The 21082-nt window shown below is 38.8% G+C and overlaps 2 protein-coding genes across 2 annotated transcripts in view; both read left to right on the top strand.

Moving 5' to 3' along the window:
* Nucleotides 1-38: 38 nt before the first annotated feature.
* MTF1 (metal regulatory transcription factor 1) lies at nucleotides 39-20443 on the top strand. Its single transcript, XM_085311086.1, has 10 exons — nucleotides 39-520; nucleotides 5661-5899; nucleotides 6306-6437; nucleotides 6983-7056; nucleotides 8036-8169; nucleotides 9256-9333; nucleotides 10528-10630; nucleotides 11214-11770; nucleotides 12714-12780; nucleotides 14275-20443. Exons 1-10 carry the CDS (start codon nucleotides 107-109, stop codon nucleotides 14646-14648), a joined length of 2172 nt encoding a protein of 723 aa, XP_085167212.1. The 5' UTR covers nucleotides 39-106; the 3' UTR covers nucleotides 14649-20443.
* YRDC (yrdC N6-threonylcarbamoyltransferase domain containing) overlaps nucleotides 20350-21082 on the top strand; it is an 8632-nt gene continuing 7899 nt past the window's right edge. The window contains exon 1 of the mRNA XM_085311106.1: nucleotides 20350-20362. Within this exon, the coding sequence (XP_085167232.1) occupies nucleotides 20350-20362 (13 nt within the window). The remainder of the gene's footprint in view (nucleotides 20363-21082) is intronic.

The following is a 21082-nucleotide window of genomic DNA, read 5'->3' as shown; positions in this document are numbered from 1 at the left end:
CGCGGCCTCGGCCCGGGCGCGCGGCCGGGCCTGACCCCTGCGCCCCTGTGTTGCAGATGAGCTGTCGCAGTCGGGCGCCGCGATATCGCACTGAGCGGCGGTGAACATGGGGGAGAATAGTCCTGAGGGCGACGTTATCTACTATGAAGTGGAGGAGGATGAATTGATCCAGGATGACAATATGATGAGGTTTGCCGATAAAAATGGGCTGATTCCTTCATCATCTGGGACAGTCTATGACAGGACAACAGTTCTTATAGAGCAGGACCATGGTGCGCTGGAAGATGATGAAGATGAAGGACAGTGTGCTGATCACTTGCCTTTTTTACCAGAGGGTCATGAAGAAGGATTTCATTTAATAGCAGATCATGAAGGAATGTCCCAGGGTTAYGTGCAACATATTATTTCTCCAGATCAGATTCACCTAACAATAAATCCTGGTTCAACTCCTATGCCAAGAAATATCGAAGGAGCTACACTCACATTACAGTCTGAATGCCCAGAAACCAAGCTTAAAGAAGTAAGTAGTTAAATTTGATTCTAAATTTTATWGTTATCTAGAGTGTTTTTCACCTAGTGACTTTAAATGCTTTGAAAATTTATTCTCATAAAGTGATTTCTGTTTTTAAAAGCTAGAGTGTTGTTAATTCGCCTGAATTACTCTAAGAAATCTGTTACTTTTAGTTATAGTAACGCTTTGTGTGGATAGATGTAACAGTTTCCCGCAGTCACTCAGAGGGTTGACAGCACAGCTGTGAGTGTGATTCATTCTTGTTCTAATATCCTGCTGTTTTCACATGGAGCACCCAGGGAGTACTTCTGGACATTTGATAACCCACTAAACAGGAGGAGAATATGGCAGTGAAAATGCATTTATGTTAATAGTGCATGTGCTCTTAGTGCCCTCTTATTGTTCTTTTGATTGGAGAATTATTTCTTCAGAGTTTTGGGAGAACTRAAAAGAACACCAACTCAGTTATTGTGAGGTGTACTATGTTCTTGAGAATACTGCAGCTAAGTTACAAGTTAAACTTTAGCCTATTTGAAATAGCTGTAATATGAAGCTAGTAGGAGTTTAATAGTGTAATTTGTAAGTAGTGTAGGATTTGTAGACTTAGTGTCATTATGGGTATGCCATGAAAAGCAACTAAGGGAAATTTTAGACCATCATCTGCTGTTTTTTAAAAACATAAGTCTGCTCATATATTTACAGTGGGATTTATTTCTAATTCTGTTTGCTTAATGAATTCTATCCCCATGAAAAGTGATGAAGGCTTGTAAAGACTGKGTTGGATTTCTGACTTTTTAGGTTTAAAAGCAATGAAAAAAAATACCAACAACTTTGAGCCACTTYTGTGACCCTTTTGAGTTGATCTATACAAGTATTCCTACTAGTGTGGGTGGAATTACTTGTGTAACTGATATTCGTTGTGAATGAGGATTGCAGAAATGAGCCCTTGCTTAGAAAGGAAGCTGGATTTGAATACTCTGAATAACTTGGATTAACAGGGAACATTGATTATCACTCAGTGGTGAGGAAATGGGATTTTTAAAAGTCAGTTTGTAAAACTAGCTGTGTAATTTCTGGGCTGAGGTTTGCTCAGTAAGGTCTTTTGGTCTAAGAAACATTTTTTGCTCAATTATTATTTGTATTAGCAGTTGCTGTGCACTACCTTCTTAGCTACTAAAAATATTAATTTTCGTATGTCAGTCATGCCACTGCTACCTTTCCTTTTCGTAGGAGCTTGTAATCAGCTTGTAAGCTATAGCATTTAAGAACAGTGTGTCTTAGCTAAATTGGTGTTCATGATTTTGCAAATGCAGTTGATTTCTTTCTGAGATAAATGTTGTAAAATCTTAAACTTCTGGGTCACTTTCAGACATCTGTAAAGCAAAAGAGGGCTTTACATTCAATTAATTAACTTTAACTTCATCTTGTTGCAATATACTTCTCTCACTATTCATTCTCTGTAAGAGTGAATGTGATTGTAGTCTTCTATTTCATTAATTTTGTTGAATGATGAAACAAAGGGGAAACGAAAAAGGAGGGGGAAAACTCCTCAAAATGAGTAAAGCTCAAACTGGGCTATTTAATTTGGCTCAATGTGGCATCAGGTTTTTAGCAGTTTTGTTCGTTACTGGGCAGTTAGTTCCTACTTCTAAGATAAATGGTTCGATAAGACTCTTCTAGCTTCGTTTTGTTGAATTTCCATGGGAGCATATTGTCCTTTCATGTGATCCAGCCATAGCCTTTATCTTCAAAGCAACTTGTCTCTGTACACTTTGTATTCCAGCCATCTGTGGCTTTTCCTGTTACTGCTGTGTTTCTTTTTTTTGGTTTTGTTTTTTGTTGCATATGGCAATGGTCCTGAGTGCTGGCTGCTGCCTSTTTTTCATGGTCAATATCCACATCATTTTGTGTATAATCAATGTTTATTTAATCTGCTATTTTTTAATATGAAAAGAGAATTAAATGCTTTGTCATTGTGCAGAAAATCTTATTTTGCTTAGAATGTTGTGGCAGTAATGCTTTTTTCTGCAATATCCTTCTCAGAATGATTTGAGATGTGCTAAAGATTCATCCTTTGAGCACAGAGGGAGAAATGCAAGGCCTTTCTCTTAGTTCCTGTTGTTAAATTGAAAGTGTCATCCATCCAGTACCACCTTCCTTTAAATATGCACATCAGCTGCTAAGGACAAAATCCTTAACTCATAATTAATAACTATTTTCTCTTTCACTTTCTAGGCCTAAATGTAAATGCATAGGAAGCTTAATGGGCTCTTCACTTGATTTTGAGTAGTCCATGTCTGTTCCAAGTCTCTTGTGTATTATGAGAAATATCATGGGGATTGTCCTGTGCAGTATATATGATGTTGTTTTGAGCTACCTTAAAACTCTAAAGGAGACCATTTACTTCAGTACTGGTATATAAATAGTACTGAATCTGATGAACTTTGGAGATAATGTACCCATTTCCATCTAATAAAAAGTACTTTCTGATCTTTTGTCTGTGTTTAATCAGTCTACTCTTTCTTGTGCTTGACTGACTCAGTACACACCAAACTTCTTAGTTTTTAGTGGATTGTGAACATATTGTATTGCTTGGATATTTGTTGATAACTTTTGCTGACCTATGAACTAAAGGCAGTTAGCTTTCAAGTGGAAATTATTTCCTTCTCTGCAGGCTGCTTTTAAGATTGCTAAATGAGAGACAAAAATTTGAAGACCTCCAAAGTTTTTCTCTTCAACAAGTTACTGATGGTCCTAGCTATCTAAATCACTTACTCAATTTAAACGCTTAACATTTTTCATCTTTTCTCTATCTCTTACTGTCCTGTATAAAATCAAGAGAGAATTAGACATACATTTACATCTGGTTTTAGTATAGGAAATAATTTCTGTTACTTTAGGCCACAGGTGTTTCTTGGCAACAACTCTGTAGTAAGTTACATGCTTTATAATAAACATTAGATATGAGAAGAAAGGCTTAGCAAGGATGTGCTCCATTCTGTGAACTTCGTGCTAGTCTGTCAAGTCTTGAGTCTAAGCATGACATGTTTTCATATGTGTCCTCATACAAATACCATAGCCCTGAAATGTGGGGCTTAATGCTGTACTTTGTAACTCTGCAGTTACTCTTCTGAAAACCTTATGCCTGTTTAGAGAGAGAGAAAGAGAGAAGTCAAAGCATGCACTGAAATATCTGTTTGGGTGCCTCAGATCTCTGGTACTTGACATAGGATCTAGTAGGTATTTTCATATGAAAATGATGGTCACATATGGCTCAACTGATAGCCTTGAGGGCTGCTAAATTGACTATATGAAAACCGAAACCTGAAGGTTTATAGCTTCCTTCAGATTTTGCGTAGTACTGAGGTCTTCAGCTATTTCAACAAACGTTTACATAAAAAATATGTTCTAGATCCCTTCAACTGTCTGTATTTTCGTACCACTGTAGTATATGACTGGGAGACAATTTTTGGACAAAAAACAGATGTGCTTTAGAGAAGATCACTTACGGGTCTCAGTGTTTTTATTGAAGACCTATTACTTTTTTTCATTTATGAAGTATTATGCAAAGCATTAATCACTCATTTGTTGGAAGGACTACAAAAGTAAACAGTTTTTAACTAGCCGTACCAAGGATGGCGTGTGTTTTGGTATTGATAACTTCTGTTTATCACGTTCATCCAATTTCTAGTTACTCTGACACTAGCATCACTTCAGATAAAGTGATTTTACTCAGGGATTCTCATTCTCCATGCAGTGACATTAAAGAATAGTGGTTCTCATTTTTTTTTCCCTGATGGGTGTATGTAAAGCAAAAAGAGAAGGATCAATATTGAGTCATGAGATGGGTGGAGTTTCTTCTTAAGGGTGGCTAGAAACCATAAATGTACATTTGTTATGTATAGATTCACCCAATCCTCCTGGTACCAACCCACAATTCTGTATCTGTTTTTTGAAGAAAGTCTGTAGTCTTTTCTAAACAACAATCCTGGGTACTAAGAGACTGATGATTTGCACTTTGGAAAAGTAGGAAGGTTGCTGGCCTATGTCCTGCCATATTATTTTCTTGAGTAGTCATTAGAATACCACTCTGCAAGTTCCTCCTCCTCTGTTATGACTTTGCACTGCCTTTCTAAATGTTTCCGGATCAGCATCTTTTGAAATAATCTGCTACTTCTTGCCTGTCAGGCATTCAGCACTCTCTTGGGCTCTGCAATCATTTTTAGATATTAAGGTTTCTCAGTTGCGGCAGTCAAATACAAGCTGTCTGTCTAATAATTAATGTCGGAGATTTGCCATCTAATATGCTTGAATAAATTTATTTCTTACACTTCACAGTAGAGAATAAGATTTAATTTAGCATTATGACTTGCAGACTGGAAGTTTCTTATATGATCTCTTTCTGCCTGTGGCAGAAGCTGGAAAGACTATCAAATCTAGTTCATTATGAAACGGTTTCCTGGTGATCTAGATAGCTGACTTAGAAGTCTGTAACACTTATCTTTTGATCTAAAGCACCTTGCTCAATTCATTTTACTTCAGGTGTTACAGTTAAATAAACACAAGAGAGAAGAGCAAAGCATAGTAAAGGCTGGTTTTGAAGTAAAATGAAGTTATAAGTAGGCTGCTGGTTAAACCGTAGGAGAAGTTGAAAACTGTAGTACTCATTTAGAGTGTTAATGGGAATTCAGTAGACAGGTCAGTGCTTTTGAGGGTTAAATTGTGGAAGTACTTCTCCCTTTCTTTTTGTCCATATATATTAGCACTGCTACAAGTACCAGAGTGAAATGCAGCTGCTGAAAATTGGGATAGTGGTTGTGAGAGAGAGCACCTTAAGGTCCTTTTCAACTCTGTTTTGTCAGATTGCTGGTTAGATACCCACACGTATTTTGAGTTGTTTTCCTTTTTCTCTCTTCTATTAGATTCTCATTCTTTTATAAGGCAAGCCAGGTAGTTATCTGCTTTCCCAAATATGCACTCTTTCTTACATAGTGCAGCAGAAATACTGAGTAGTCTGGTAATTAATCTGCATTTTTTTTAAGCCTATGGCATCAGAGCCTGTCACATTGTCTTTGATGTTTAACTGGTATTCAACCCTGTACAAAAACCCTTTAAAAAACTCTTAAGTATGCAGCATTTTGTCTCCTAGGTTAAAAGATACCAGTGTACCTTTGAGGGCTGTCCACGCACATATAGCACTGCTGGAAACCTGCGCACTCACCAAAAGACGCATCGTGGGGAATACACTTTTGTTTGCAATCAAGAAGGTTGCGGCAAGGCCTTTCTTACCTCCTACAGTCTCAAAATCCATGTTCGCGTGCACACTAAGGAAAAGCCGTTTGAATGTGATGTGCAGGGCTGTGAAAAGGCATTCAATACACTGTACAGGTAGGCATTTTCATGGTATCTCCTCTGTATGATGTGGTTGCTGCTGATTTGCAGGTTACATCTACTCTTTTTGCATCTGAATACAATTGTTATGCTTCCTCTGGGCACAAATACGAATTTAAACCTCAGAATCTATATGGAAAAACTCTACCAAGAGAAAATGACAGAACCTGTAATGACATAGCTGTATTATGATGTTATTGAAGATGGAAGATGAGCACAAGAAACTTCAAATTTGTTTGCATGAGGACTTTGGAAGTGGTATCATTTAGTTTCATAAGCAGGTTGCCTTGTATTCAGAGCATTTGTTCCTGTCCTGCACGTTTGAATGAATGGCTTATTTGTCTCATGTAGGGGCTGTCTTACTTACAAATAGTAAGAGGGGTTTTGTTGGAATGCTTTTTAGGTTGAAAGCTCATCAGAGGCTTCACACAGGGAAAACATTTAACTGTGAATCAGAAGGCTGCAGTAAATACTTTACAACGCACAGTGACTTGAGAAAGCACATCCGAACACACACAGGAGAAAAGCCATTTCGGTAAGTTGTTAGATGGCAATTTTTACTTCTGTGGGACTTCTGTAATGGAACACCTGTGCCAAAAGGCTATTTTTACTGTCCTTAATGAAAAGTAATTCTCACTGGGAGAAAAAAAAAATAATGGAGGCTACATTTGAGCATGCTTGTTCTAGAGCTCTCTGTTGTTTGCAAAATTAGATGAAATGTCAGTCTTCAAATGACCAGAATAGTCAGACTAGAATATCTTTTTTTAAACCTGAATATGTCCCRTGATGACCATCTTTGTAAAATACATTGCTTCTTCCCTGGCACGATGGAATGTGTAATTCATGAAAAAGCCTCCTCCTTCCCCCACAGAAATGACTTCTTTATGCTTAAATTTTATAGTCATGTTTAGAGCCTTGCTATAGTCTGTGTGGCAGTTGTTCGGAGATACTCTATTACTGACGGAGACTATCATCAGGCGTATATTTCCTAGTCCTGAGACTATTGGAAAGCATGATGTAGGATTATTACTAATGCATCATAGAAGTTTGGTGTTGACCCTTCTCTGATACCTCATTCAGGTGTGAGCATGACGGCTGTGGAAAGGCTTTTGCTGCAAGCCACCATCTTAAAACACATGTTAGGACACATACTGGTAAGTCCCAAGGAACTTTTTTTAATTGGGCCTATTCAGTTTATTCTAACTTTCAAAATCCTAGTACATATGCGTACTTGCATACAAAATGTGTACTTGCATACAAAATAACCTAGTAAGGACGTTTTAGAGATTTTAGTGCTATTGCTTTTAATCTTTAAGTGATGTAATATGTTCAGAAAGGTTAAATATGGCTACTTAAATAGAGAGAGAGAGAAAAAAAAARGCAAGTCAGTGAGTCAGCTGTAAAGYATTTCTTTCCTGCATGTTTTTAAGGTACAGGCCCTTCTAGGAACTGTATCAAACAAACTGATAACATACAAAAATGGGTGGATGATCAAAAACTCAGCTCCTGTTTGAGCTGAGAAACAAAATATGTGAACCACAGAGAAGTCACTTCCACATCTTGAATTTCATCAGCACATTTCACAAATGTATCAGTAATGATACTTAAATGTTGCGTTCTCCTGTCAGCTCACTTGATAAAATGGAAGCTTTTTATTTGCAAGACTTTCTTAAAATGCTGAATGCATGAAGTGCATTAAAATGACTCAAAAAAAATTCATGCAAGTTCCAACATATCATATAGCAATTGATTACTGTCTTTCAGAATACCGTAAAGACTGTTTATAAGATGAGACCCAGTCTTTTACACATGGGTCATTGTGATGGCAGGTTAAGGAAATACTCTTTCAATTAGCTGTTGTTGCTGTTAGCTTGACTGTAAGTAGCAGTCTRTGTCATGGTCAGCATCTATATAGAAAGCAAAGTGCTTGTTTTTCTTATCAAACTGTGTTCTCTAATGTGAGAATAGTTAGAATATACTCAACTAGGTTAAGATTTTATTTTTTTGTAGTAACCGGAGTCATATTTGGGGGAAGAAAAATTCATGTGTAAAATATCAGTCCTGTGTATTTTAAAAGTATGCATCTGATGTAAAGTTACTAAATCTGATTTGTGTGTTTTGTGCTGYGTGTAGGGGAGAAACCCTTCTTCTGTCCCAGTAATGGCTGTGAGAAGACTTTCAGTACACAGTATAGCCTCAAGAGTCACATGAAAGGTCATGAGAAAGGACATTCCTATAATGCACTTCCCAATAACAGTGTATCTGAGGTTAGTAGCTCTTCTTCCTAGTACTTCAGTGTCATATGAAGATAAAAACATACTTTAGGGAATAAATGATTTGGTTTGTAATAATGTCTAAAGGTATAACATGTCAGGCTGAGATTTTTAAAGGGATTGGCAACACAGGAAGTTCTGCCTGAATATGAGGAAGAACTTCTTAACTGTGAGAGTGACAGAGCACTGGAACAGGTTGCCCAGARAGGTTGTGGAGTCTCCTTCTCTGGAGACATTCAAAACCCGCCTGGATGCAGTTCTGTCTAACATGCTCTAGGCCCTGCTTGAGCAGGGAGGGTTGTACTAGATGATCTCCAGAGGTCCTTTCCAACCTTACCGATTCTGTGATTTGGTGTTCCTCTTCTGTGGGCGCCTCCCTTTTTTGATCTGRAGCTCAATTTCAAATCTGACATTGCTGAGATTCAAGAGAGCATTGTAGGGTTTATTCTCACATGCTGTGTTCACAATCTGATTAGGAAGAGCGAGGTCAGTTCTTCTGAAATTCAACGTCTAGCATGGTATCCAATTATTTAGTCTTACTTAGAAATGCTTATCTAAATTGGTTTATTCATTTTAATTACATTAATGTTTGGACAACTGCTGTTCTGATGAGTAACCTACTTGCATAAATATGTAGGCAATTATATCAATTGTTATGTTACTCCCTATAGATGCTTATGTTTTGGTCAACACTATATAAGATACATGTGAAGTAAAATAAACTAACTGTTAAAGTTTTCTAATTTTATAATCAACAGATTAATTTGCTCATGTAGTAACTTAAAATTCTAGGTTGGTTAATTTTTTTTTGCAAGTAGCATTAGATAAATGTTAAGAAACCTTGATAGTTACTAAGTATCCTTTGAGTAATATTATACCTTTGATTTTAGAATTAAGACTTGTGTCCTGTATAGGTTAAAAATAAAATCTATTTAGACAGAATAGCTCTGCTTGTGCTGTATGAACAGTAGTATTTATTTTAAAAAGTAATTTGAAATAATTCTGCCACTTTTTTTTTTTTTTTTTTTTTTTTTTTTTTTTTTTTTTTTTTTTTTTTTTTTTTTTTTTTCTCCTTTACAGGATACAAGCCACTCACTTTGTCTGAGTGACTTAAGTCTCATATCCACAGATTCAGAATTGCGGGAAAACTCTAATCCAGTGAGTTACTCTCCCCTAATTGTATGTCAGCCTGTTGACATACCATACTGCATGTTTCTTGTGCTTGGATGGGGAATTTGTGCATGTTCAGACTAAGCTTGGCAAGCTTGCCCCTGAAAGGCTTCAGGCAGAAATACAGATGAGCAAATATGAAGACAGGCTATTCTTTTTGTATAGCCATATAACAACTTCATGAAACCTGTTGCCTAGAGAATCCTTATTTTGAGGTAGAACTGGTGTTATGTGTTTAAACTGTCTTAATATGTGCTATTTGGATGTTTTCTGCAGCCATTCCTGGCATGTGTTTTTTTTTTTCCCCCCCTTTTTTTTTTGGTAGGTATTAGTTGTGTCACTTATATAGAAGAAATTGATATGTGACAAGTCATTTAATTAGGTTATTAGATATTGGCCTCCAGGAGTTATTCAGAGAGACTGCATCTTTTTGCAAGTACAGCTGAGAATAAACTTGTAAGTACCTGAAGTGTGTCCTGAGGAAGTAATTGCACTTTGGCATTTTTCGCACAGAGCTTTGGCTTTTTGTTGCAAATTACTCCAGTTTCTTAAAGTGGGATAATAGAATGAGAAAGAGGGAATTTTTCTTCAAAATACACAATATTATTATTTTTTTAAGATTCTGCATCTGACTTTACTATAAATATATATTTGCTTATTGGTAACTTAAATTTTACGCTGATGAAGCTGTGGCCTTGTTTTGTGCTTCAATATGGAGGCAGAATACAGAGCTTTTTGATAAATTCTGTTCCTAGCGCAGTGTGGGTGACAATAGTACATAACCTAGGATGTAATCTAAGCAGACCTACTTTGTTACTGCTCCAGGAAAAGAATTGCAAATGATCAAGACCAAATTAATATATGTTTCTGTGTCTAACAGAGTACTGTGAGAAATAAGAGTTAAACAAAGCATAAATGCAGAAGAATGTTTAACTTTTATAAGCCTTATTTATTTTTGTAAGATTTTGCTCATTTTGTTGGTTAATTTGATTATAGGTGATAAAACTAAGTCATCTTTTATGTTTTATGCTGGTACATAAAATATATTGCCTTTTTTGAAGGTAGCTGATTAATTGGACGGCTCTTTCTGATATTCGTATGCTACCTGAGTGAGATTTGGGCAAAGTTTATGGAAATTTGAGATATAGTGTTATGTCTTCCTCTTTCTTCTCTATTCACCAGACACATGGACAAGACCTTAGCACAATCTCACCAGCAAGCATCTTTGAGTCTATGTTTCAGAGCCCAGATCACACTGCAAATCAGGAAGACTCTCAGCAGACAGGTACAAATTGTGTCTATGGTATTGTAACAGAAAGTTTTTAGGCAGTTTTCCCACTCTCCATGTATTTGCTTAATTCAGCATCTTAAAATGAAGATTACTGCCATACCTAAGCCTGTATAGCAAACAGACAACTTTACTGTGAGTGTTGAAATATGTTCTGTTCACAGATGGTGTAACACGGGGCAATGATATTGGAACTGATACCATAATTACAGCATGCTGTCGTAATAATGCTGACATTGATGCCCTTGGTCTTTCCATCTAAGAACCCTCCTCTCTTGGTGTAACTACATGGACTATATGATCTACATAAAGCCATAGAAAGGCTTTTTAAAGTTGAAGGGGCTGATCAGCTTACGTGCAGTATTCAGTGTTACCAGCTTTCTGAATTTGAACCTACTTTTAGATTCACTGTCTAGTGTTACATGTTTTGAGCACTAATCATCTGAAGATGCAAAAGTGTAATGCTTTACTTATCAGGGATCCATTAGCTAGCTACTATGTGAGGCTTAATGTGTTAAGGTTCATTGATGTTTATTCAATTAGAATTGATGTATTTATATTTTTTTCTTTGTTTTGTCAGCTGCCTTGATTGAGGGTTATAACGGTGATGCAGACTCGGTCACTGCTGTTCCGCCTTCTGCAGGAGATTCAGCATCTTTGTCTCTTCCACTCGTACTGCAGCTTGGCATCTCTGAGCCGTCTCACTCAGCACTACAAGCCTCAGCAGCACCTGCTGCTCCCTCCTCTGTAGGAACCAGCTCACAACAAGCTGCATTTGGAAATCCTGCAACTGTTTTACAATCTCCAGAAGTGCCTGTTCCTCACAGCACACAGTTTGCAGCCAGTCACCAAGACTTTCTGCAGCACACTCAGACACCACCACAGCCTGTTGTACAAGGACTTTCAGTGGTTGCCCAGGCATCTGCCCCAGCAGCATCAAGTGCCACTGAGCCCCTGCCAGCTGTAGTTCAGACTGTGCCTGTTGGTGCGAACTCTGTTCTGACCAGTAGTCCGACTATAACAATTACTCCTTCTCAGAGCACCGCTATTCTGCAGTCCAGCATTGTCATGGGAGAGCAAAACTTGCAATGGATTTTAAATGGTGCCACTGGTTCTCCACAAAGCCAAGAACAAATGGTTAGTATATCTAGCCCTGCTCTGAAATAGCTTGGACCATCCCGTTTCCTCCTGGAATCTAAAAGCTTTGCTTTTGAAAAGAAAGAAGATCAGACCTGGAGTTGTAAGATATATTTAACCAAGGTGTATCTGCTTCAGTACTGTATAATGCTTAGCACAGTAATGTGTTTAAACAAGTCTCAAATGCAGCCCATAAAATACACAGAGAAATAGAGAATAGAGAAGAAATCCAGAGTGCAGAAAAATCTTTTTCTTCTTCTTTCACCTAGTGACAAACTTCTGGTAGATGTCACTTTACTTTATCCAGGACACTGCACTATATGGCCTGATAACATATGTGCTTTTTAATATAGCCTTTTGACAAGTTGAAACTTTACAGATTTTTTTTGTGCTTCTGTGTTTAGATATTTCATAATCTGTGTCTCTTCCTAATTTGTCCTAGTTGCCATGTAAATGGAAGTAGCCTGATAAAGATAATGGAAAGTTTTCTGGGAAAACAGGATGTGCCTGCTTATCCAGTGAATGTGGATATATGAGAACTTGAAATGTTTTATCTCTGAGCATTACCATTACCCACTTTAGGTTTTCTCACTTGGAAATGGTCAAGAAGGAATGGCTGCAGGTACAAACAGTTTGAACAAGCACAACAGTTTTTTAAGAATTCGGTCATTCAGTTATCAAAAAACCCCCCCACAAGCTATGTTAACAAGCATATAGGAGAGGGAGATTACTCACCATCTTTAAGACTACTGAAACAATAGTCTTAGTTTAGGGGTAGCCAGAACGTAGATAGCCCTGAGCCAACCCAAATGATACAGTTTTCTATTAGTTTTCCTATTTGCTGTCTTTGGAATATGTATGTATCTCTTGCTTGCAGCTGTTTAGAGTTTGAGTAGAGATTTGAATTGACTGACATCTTTTTTCTTTCTTATTTATTTTTAAGCCACAAGTTCCAAAAGTAGTAGAAAAGGTTTTTTTTACAACTGCATTACCAGTAGCTGGCAACACAGGTAAGCATATTTGACACTTAACTACTTTTCTGTCTCTCCACTCTTTCTTCTGTCTGTCTTCTGTCTTTCTCTCTTCCTCTTTTTGTTTGCAGTGGTGTTAGCTTGACCAGGATTTGTGGTGGTGTAACTGCTAGAGGAAATGTTGAAGAAAATTCTTTTTTTTTATATTCCTGAAGTTTTAAATGCAGTCTACTGTAAACTCATGGCTTTGTGTTGTCCTGTAGTAGTTTCTCTACTTGCAAGATAACCAAGTTCACAAAATGGATCCAGTATTTGTAAAAATCAGTATTTTATAAAAATCTAGTATTTTATAAAAGATGGAATATATATAGAAGTTTAAAATGCAGAAGTATAAGGATATAATTTGTCTTATATTCTTTTAAGTGAAAATACAAAACAGCTAGCAAAACTATTAAATTTAGTTCCTTAGCAACTGTTCTTGGTAAGCACTATTGCTGAGATTCATATCTGTGGAAGTTCTGTTCTATAATATTCTTCCTACATAGAATAGTATATGACAAATAAGAATTAATCATAGTCGAAAGAGGGGACATAAGTCTTAAAACTGTAAAAAGGAAAGAAAACCAGGTAAGAAAAGCAGCACAGGAAGAGTAATGAGTTAGAAATGCAGACTAGAGAAAATGAATAGGAAAATATATGGGTTGGTTTTAAGCAGGAGAGCTGCTGCTGTAATTCTATATCATCATCCCCAAAGACTAGTGTGCAGAGACTGGGGCATTAGAATGCTACTCTTTATAGGATTATAAGCTGTAAAAGTCACAGTGGCTTTCAAAAAGGTGGCATATTGTGTTGTGATTTAAAAAAGAAGAAAAAAAAAATAGACCAGACTTCTAGTGCCTGGCTCACAGAAAAAAATTGAGAGTACCTTCTACCAGCCCTGGATAGCAAACATCAAAGTGATTTAGTGCTTTTGTTTGATAGCTCTTAGTTCTGTAAGAAGCAAGAAGCTTGCTTCGTGAGTTGTTGGAGAGGCTGAGTACCCTGCTGTAACTGTGCCTACTCCTCTTGTATCATAAAAGCTGCGACTGATGCTTGAAACTAAGATTTCTGAATATTGCTTCTCCATTTAATGCATATTCAGCAACAGAGAAATTCCTGTGCTTTTGTCACTGTTGACAGTTGGTCAGGAACATGTTGGGTTAAACCTTACTTGGATTAAACATCTCTGGCTTTTTTAGTAGAGCATATTATTAGTATACTGATGACTTGAACTCTCTCTTGAATTTGACCTCTTGTTAGGATTGAAATATTGTGTATTTCCCTCTTTTTTTGTTTGTTTGTTTGTTTGTTGCTATTTCTGGTAGCAATGACTTTTTTATTAATGATCTGCCAGAAGTATACATTGTGCTTAAACAAAGCAATGTGTAATCTCTGCTGCAAGGTGCATACAATCTGATGTAACAAAGATGATTTGTCTTTCCTTGATGTGAAATTATGCAGTTTTTGTATGTTTTGTCTTTGTTTCGCCTCTAGGAAATCCTGTTCAGCAGATTGGTCTCAGTGTTCCTGTCATTATTATAAAGCAGGAGGAGGCCTGCCAGTGTCAGTGTGCCTGCCGAGACTCTGCCAAGGACAAAGCCACCAGTAAGAAGGAATGTTCCTCACCTGAGCAAACAGCTCCTCAGCTGCAGCCTCAGACCTTTCCTTCTTCTTCCCCTTCTCCTTCATGTGGGCAGAGCAGTCAGATAGTTAATCCTTCAGACTCACAGACTGAAACATTAAGTGCCATGGATGTATCGGACTTCCTGTCCCTCCAAAGCCCTGAAACCCCATCTAATATAATTCCAATTGAAGCACTACTGCAGGGTGAGGAAGAAATTGGTTTGAATAGCAGCTTCTCTAAATGAAGATGTTGCAGATTTTCTTTTGCACCTGGGGGGGGGTAAAACCCTCCTCCTTAGAAGCAGAAACTGAAGGATCAATATTTTTTTTCCTTCCTATTGGGAAATTTTGTGGCTTATTTCTGCTTCTCAGATGTCATCTTAGTCACATCCCAGGTACACCCATCTTTGAGAATCTATCTTAAAAAAAAAAAAAAAAAGAAGGCAAAAAAAAAAGCTAAGTTATATATGAACTGTTTTGGCTGCACTGTCTGTCACTTTTGCTTGTCATATGTGAACACGGAAATTAAGGTTACTCGTGTGCAAACAGATTTTAAAGAGAAAAAGGGGGGTTAATTTGTCTCCAGTTGCACATCACTTATGTTTGGGATTAAGGTACTGGCAGCAGGTGGGTCTTTGTTACAACTCCTTAGGTCTATAATTTTCTTCTGTCTCTTCTGTCTGATACTAACCATGCACTAGAAGCAGAGCCCAGGAAAGGAATTTGCTGTAGCAGAAGATGATATTGGACTAGAAAATGTTTTATCTTCAATTTTAGTAGAGTGTGATTGTCCCATCACTGTTGGGAGGTGATGCCTGGGTTTACATTGTACTAACACTATTACTAAAGCCAACAGAAGTTTTTGGGGAGTTTACTTCAGTAGAGCACAAAATGCTTGTGCTCCTGATAGATCTATTCATTTAATTTCATTAGGACTTGCAAAGTGTGGTGGCAGACACACTGCTTCACAATATGGAAACACAGTCAGAGTCCCTGCTTATTCAGACTGAAGAGTCTGGTTTCCTTTGCCACTGAAGGATGCAGTGAGCTCCAAACATAGTTAGCTCGGTGCCTGCTGCTCTTTTGACTGATTTGTCTCCATTCAGAAAGAAGTCATCTGCTTTAAAAAAAAAAAAAGAAAAGAAAAAAAAAAAAGTCCCGACTGTTTATTCAGGAGCATGGTGCCTTTGCTGGTTACTCTCATCTTTTGTCAAGAACTCTAGGAAACTTTTCAGAATGTTTTGACATAAATTGAGTTTGAATTCAACAAGTCTATCCTTTAGCTGTCTGGGAATGCTTCCTCTTTTCTTTTAAGCTGTATAATTTCTGCCTGAATCTGCCTCCAACCTACTGCAATGCCAGCTTTTTGTGCACGGGGCTATTTCTTGACTAAAAGATGTTACACAATGTAATAGTTTTTCATATCAAACTGAAAGTCTATATTCTAACCTACTCAGGGTAAATAAAACAACCCCCCCCTTCCACCAAAAAGCCTGTAATGTTGCAATAATGCAGTCTCATTCTAAATGGTTTATTTATGCTGCATTATTTTAAAAGATGTAATTTATAGTGTTTTATCCATCTGTCTGGCTTTGGCTGTCAGTCTTTTTGTGTTAAAGAATATTAAATAGTCTGTATTCAGTTTACATTATTGTCATTAGTGAGATACAAAGATAATGACTGTAAGCCAATTTATGTGGTGCATCTCTGCCCACTAAATTTAGGAAGGCAAACTCCTAATGGACAGAGCACCCTAGGTGCTCTCTGCACCTGTTGCGGGGGGAAGAGTCCTGTGAGTGCAGCCAGACCTCCCCACATACCTGATATTGGTAGGCTTTTTAACCCTCTTCTGACATGCTCTGTGTAGCCTTACCAACACTGCTGTCACAGTCTTAGCTGAGACAGTGGCTTAAGCTATCTCACTTTCTTTTCCCTTGCAAGTACACTGCCACAACATGGATGGAAGTGGGCTGAAGGAAACTGGCTTTTCAACTCTCTGACAACYTGCTTCCCATTGTTAAATGTGGAAGGATAAACTTGTATGCCATTAGGGTGAATATGAGGGAGGAGGTACAGCGTAAAGGATGCTTTGTGCCTGGAAAGTGTGATGTCATCATGTCACCACGAGGGCAGAGCACTGTGTTTTGGTAATTGCAGTGACAAAAACTTAGGGGCACCAGCTGGACTGGAAATGTACTGATGGCGTTTCCTCTCTGTGGGTGTTTGCTCATGTTGCGGTGCTGTGCAATGTATCACAACAGGGATGTTGCTCCTGCAGCAATAAAGTTTGCATCCATAAAATGTGGATTAAAAAAGCATTTTACATTTTGTTCTTGTAATGGTAATCTTTACAAGACAGTGAGATAGTGGCTTTTTTACTTCCTCTCTCAGTATTGGTTTGTGCATTTGTTTTGCATGACAGAGAGAACTGCTTTGAACGCAAAGAAACAGGCTCAAGTCCATGTGGCTGGGATTGTCCACGCAACGAGTCTTCTGCTGGTTATCTTGCTTCAAACTGTGCTTTGAGCAGTGTGAGGAAGTTGAGAGCCGAGTGGGGCTCCTCAAGGGGCACAGGACCTTGTGAGGGCCTTGCATCTTTTCCGTGGCACAGCATGCCAGTTTTTTTTGAGGTGCGTGGATGTGGTCATGAGCGTGTGTGTGTGCATGTGAGAGAGTGTGCTGATGCAGGATTCCCTTGGAGTTTGGGGTTTTCTCTGGTGATAGAGGTAGCAGATTTGGCCTGAAATGTGACAGTGGAGGGATTTGGTAACTTCTTTTTGAGTCTTTCCATCCTTCAGGGAAGCATTTTACTCTTGCTACTCAGTGAATTAGTCCACCTAAAACATGCTTGTGATTAGGCCTGAGAGCATGTTCAGAAACCCATTTGTGACAGAGATGAGTAAAAGGATCTACCAAAGGCTTTGAAATTGGAAACTCATTTGGATATGAGGTGATTGGCAGCAGGGAGATGTTGTGCAGCCTTTCTGAGTGTGCGTCAGAGGTTAACCTGATGTTCTTTCTTCTACTGGTGCATTCTAGGAAAAGCAGTGCACCCCCAAGTTTATCCTGACTTTTAGGTGCATTGGGTTTGCAGTTAGCCTCCTGTATGTGCATTGGACGGGCTGTGATTTGGGTGAAACTAATAACTTGTAAGCAGGCAAGAAGAGTGTGACTGTGTGAGTGCACAGGCTGCTCCACAGTGGAATGTGCTTCCCACCCAATTGCTTTGGTAAATATCTTTGTTTTCTTAATCATGAGTCTGTTTTCGAGAATGTTCAGTGCTGCATGTATCCAATGTAGCTCACAGTGGACATGTGCATTGTCCCTGGCGCTGTGTGATTGAACCTTGTACTGCTGAGGTTGTCATTAACACGCTTGGATGGAAGGAGATCCAGGAACAGCTGGCAAGAAAGGGCAATCACAGTAAAGCTCTGAGATTCCTCAGTGCCAGAGAGTTTTCTRTCCTTCCTCCCGTACTCCAGCATTTAATATATTGACAATAACATTTTTAATGAAGAGTGGAATTTCTACCAGTGTAGAACTGGTAAGATATTGGATTCCCAGAAAGGGGCATGTTGTGCTGATAAGTTGGAGCTTCTGAGCAGTGTGCCCTCCCTCTGCAAAATCTGCATCTCATGAATCCCTGTAATTACCAGTCAGAGAAAAACTGTGCTGCTCCAGGTCATTCTGTGTTAAAGCATTTGTTGTTTTATGGCTTGTGAAAATTGATTTGGTTACTTAGTTTCTGGCTGGATGCAGAAGCCTAAACGTGTGGAACGGATCTAATTATCAACATCAGTAGCTTTAGTGGCCAAGCAGTGACCCAAGCAAACAGACCTGGCATGCAGTTGAAGGCTGGAGAAGTTGCTTTTCATGCTTGTACATGGTAGAGGGATGGAAAATCAGCACTGTTTAAATGCTGGTACTAAATTACATAGAACAAAGTACGAATTGGGCACTTCATGCTGACTGTGTCCAGAAAGACTAGTTTGCAGAACCTCATACTGGTATCTAAAATGCACTTTAGGTTATTTTATCTTTAACCCAATTGCTGCAATTTCTTTTGTATATACTTTCACAAAGTTTATTTTTGCTCTGAGTAAAAGTTAACAGGGGTGTGCAAAGATGAGCACTTAATTTGGTGCAATACTTGTAGCTAAAGATCGTTGTCCCATGTGGTCAGTCTGTCTGTGTCTGTCTAACTGAAAAAAAATACACACACACACACACACACACACACACATATATGTAATAGTAACTAGCTCAGTGACATATTGCCCTACCCTGTCTATACCCAAGAGAAATTATGCATCATTAGCAAATGTCCAATCTATGCAAATATTCCACTGAGAGCACTGTGCTTTACCTGGCCTTTTCTCTCATGCTTTCTGCTGAGCTGCTTGTCACTTCTGGTAGAAATCAGTACCTTTTAACAACGGTGTTCATTTGGTTTATGTCCCTCTCCCTTGTCCTCCCCGCTGGTCTTTCAGTAAGTGTGAACAGAAGTGATGAGCTGTTCTTCAACAGGCATATTGCACCTTTAGAATTTGTCTTCAGAAGACCATTTTTGATGTCATGTTATCTGCCTTACTTCATGGAGGATGGCACTCCACAAAGTCATCCCAGATATTGTTTTTGCAACTGCAGCAACATTGTTGAACTGTTTACAGTACTCTTCCTGCACCAATTGTAAATAAGGCTCGGGGAGCGAACTGATGATTGGCCTGTTGGTTGTAGAACTGCTGGGGGAAATCAGTTAAGGCATGGTTGGCCTTGAAGTTGATTGGAGATGAAAAAATATTCTCTGAGGGGGGTGGGAGGGGAAAAAATGCACAGTTGGCAACTGAAATGAGAGGCAGCCAGSTCCAGTATGGAGAGCAAGCGTAAGACCTTCCTTGAACAAGTCACTTAACCTCTCTGTGCTTCTAGTTCCTCACCTGTGAAATGGGGACAATGAAACTGGGCTTTGTGAAATGCTTTGAGATCTATGGATGAAAAGTCCTATATGTTTAGAGCTAGCTGGGCAGAATAGTTAAGAGATAATTTGGACTGTAAGGCAAAAAAAGAATAAAAAGGCATGTCTTTAATAAACCGTACAAATTTCTTATTGCATAGTTTTTAATTGGTATACTTTTTCCTCCTGACCATATTTTGGAAACAACATAAAGTTTTTTATAAATGTTACCTGTAGTTGATACTCATGGACAGGGCTGAACTTTTAACTTTTTTGCATCTTGTCTTGATATATATCACATGTTCTAGAAGTTGGATTCTGTGTCTGCACTGAGAAATGCAAATTAAACTGGATATTTATGTAGTAGTGTACATAGTCTAAGTGTGTGTGTTCTTGGAACTAGTTTAAAAATCCCACACCATGCTTTTAGTGGTGTGCAAGCTGGCCAAAATTTGGTTTATTATGCAGTGTACACTTTCTCAAATAAATGCAGTTTCTACTTTTTCTTAGAAGAAATTTTTTTCATATGATCTTTTTCAGCAAAATCAAGGGTATGTTTTTGCAGTACCATAGTTACAGTAGCTGGTATTTCTTGCTGTGTAGCTTTGTGTCCTTCTACTTGCTTATTAAACCGGAGCTATCTGTCTGACCTTTGTTTTGGAGAGAGAGCTACAGCTGCTGTTGTATTTTACACAGACAAGCATCAGCTTGGAGGGCAGGGATGTGCTAACCTTGAGCCTGGTTAGTTACTGAACTTTTTCTTCAGCATAGACATCTGCATAATTGTCAAATCAGGAAATCTAGGGAAAACTTAGGTTGTCTATTCACTGCTTTTGTTTTGTTTGACATGTATGGGGAGCTAGGCAATGGTCTTGGAGATGATGGAAAAAACAAACAAACCCCAGTTTTTCAAGAATGTGTGTATGGTATTAAAGGAATTTATTTAACTATGAAATATGGGAACAAATGTGCTTACATTGAGCAATGTGAAGATGTTAGTTACAGGTACAGTACTTCCAAAGGAAGAGCATCTCCAAAACCCAAAAAAGAGTAAATATGAATTTGTATTTTTTGAAGAATGTAAAATGTGAAATAATGGTGTTTGCTTAATTGCTCATTTTGTATGAAGTTAATATTGTACTTTGAAATATCTGCAAAGAAGTGGAAATTAACTTTTTTGGAATTGAAAGCAATATTAATACTAATGGAATCCTAATTAAATGCTTATTTAAATATTGTGTTACAATAGTTTTTCCTCAGGCTCTTGGTAAGTTACTGGGGAGGTGAGTTTGAATCTTCTTCCCCTGCCCACCCCGACAGATCAGGTCACAAAATTACTTCCTGAGCTTGACAGCAGCATTTTACTTAGTAGGCTCGCCTTYCCCTTGGACTGGCACCCACCTTCGCCGCCTCTGCAGCCTCCAGGTCGGTGCGAGGTCGTGAATTGCACCTTCACTTCTGACAGCAGGAAGCTCTGGGTCCCTCTCGGCTGCGAGCCAGCGGCTCCGCGCGGCGCGGTGCCGGGGGCGGGGGCGCGGGGAAGCGGGGCAGGGGCTCCGCGCAGCGCGGCCCTTCGCAGCGGGGAAGGCAGCGGCAGCAGGGAGGGAGCGCGGAGGAGCCGCTGCCCCAGGGCAGCCCCAGCACAGCCCCCCCCGGCCCCAGCACAGCCCCCCTCGGCCCCAGCACAGCCCCCCGGCCCCAGCTCCCACCCCCAGGGCAGCTCCC

This window comes from Rhea americana, unplaced genomic scaffold (genome assembly GCF_003343005.1).
Source record: "Rhea americana isolate MKP2758 unplaced genomic scaffold, rheAme1 scaffold_331, whole genome shotgun sequence".
NCBI lineage: Eukaryota > Metazoa > Chordata > Aves > Rheiformes > Rheidae > Rhea > Rhea americana.
This window is presented reverse-complemented; position numbering and strand designations above follow the sequence as displayed.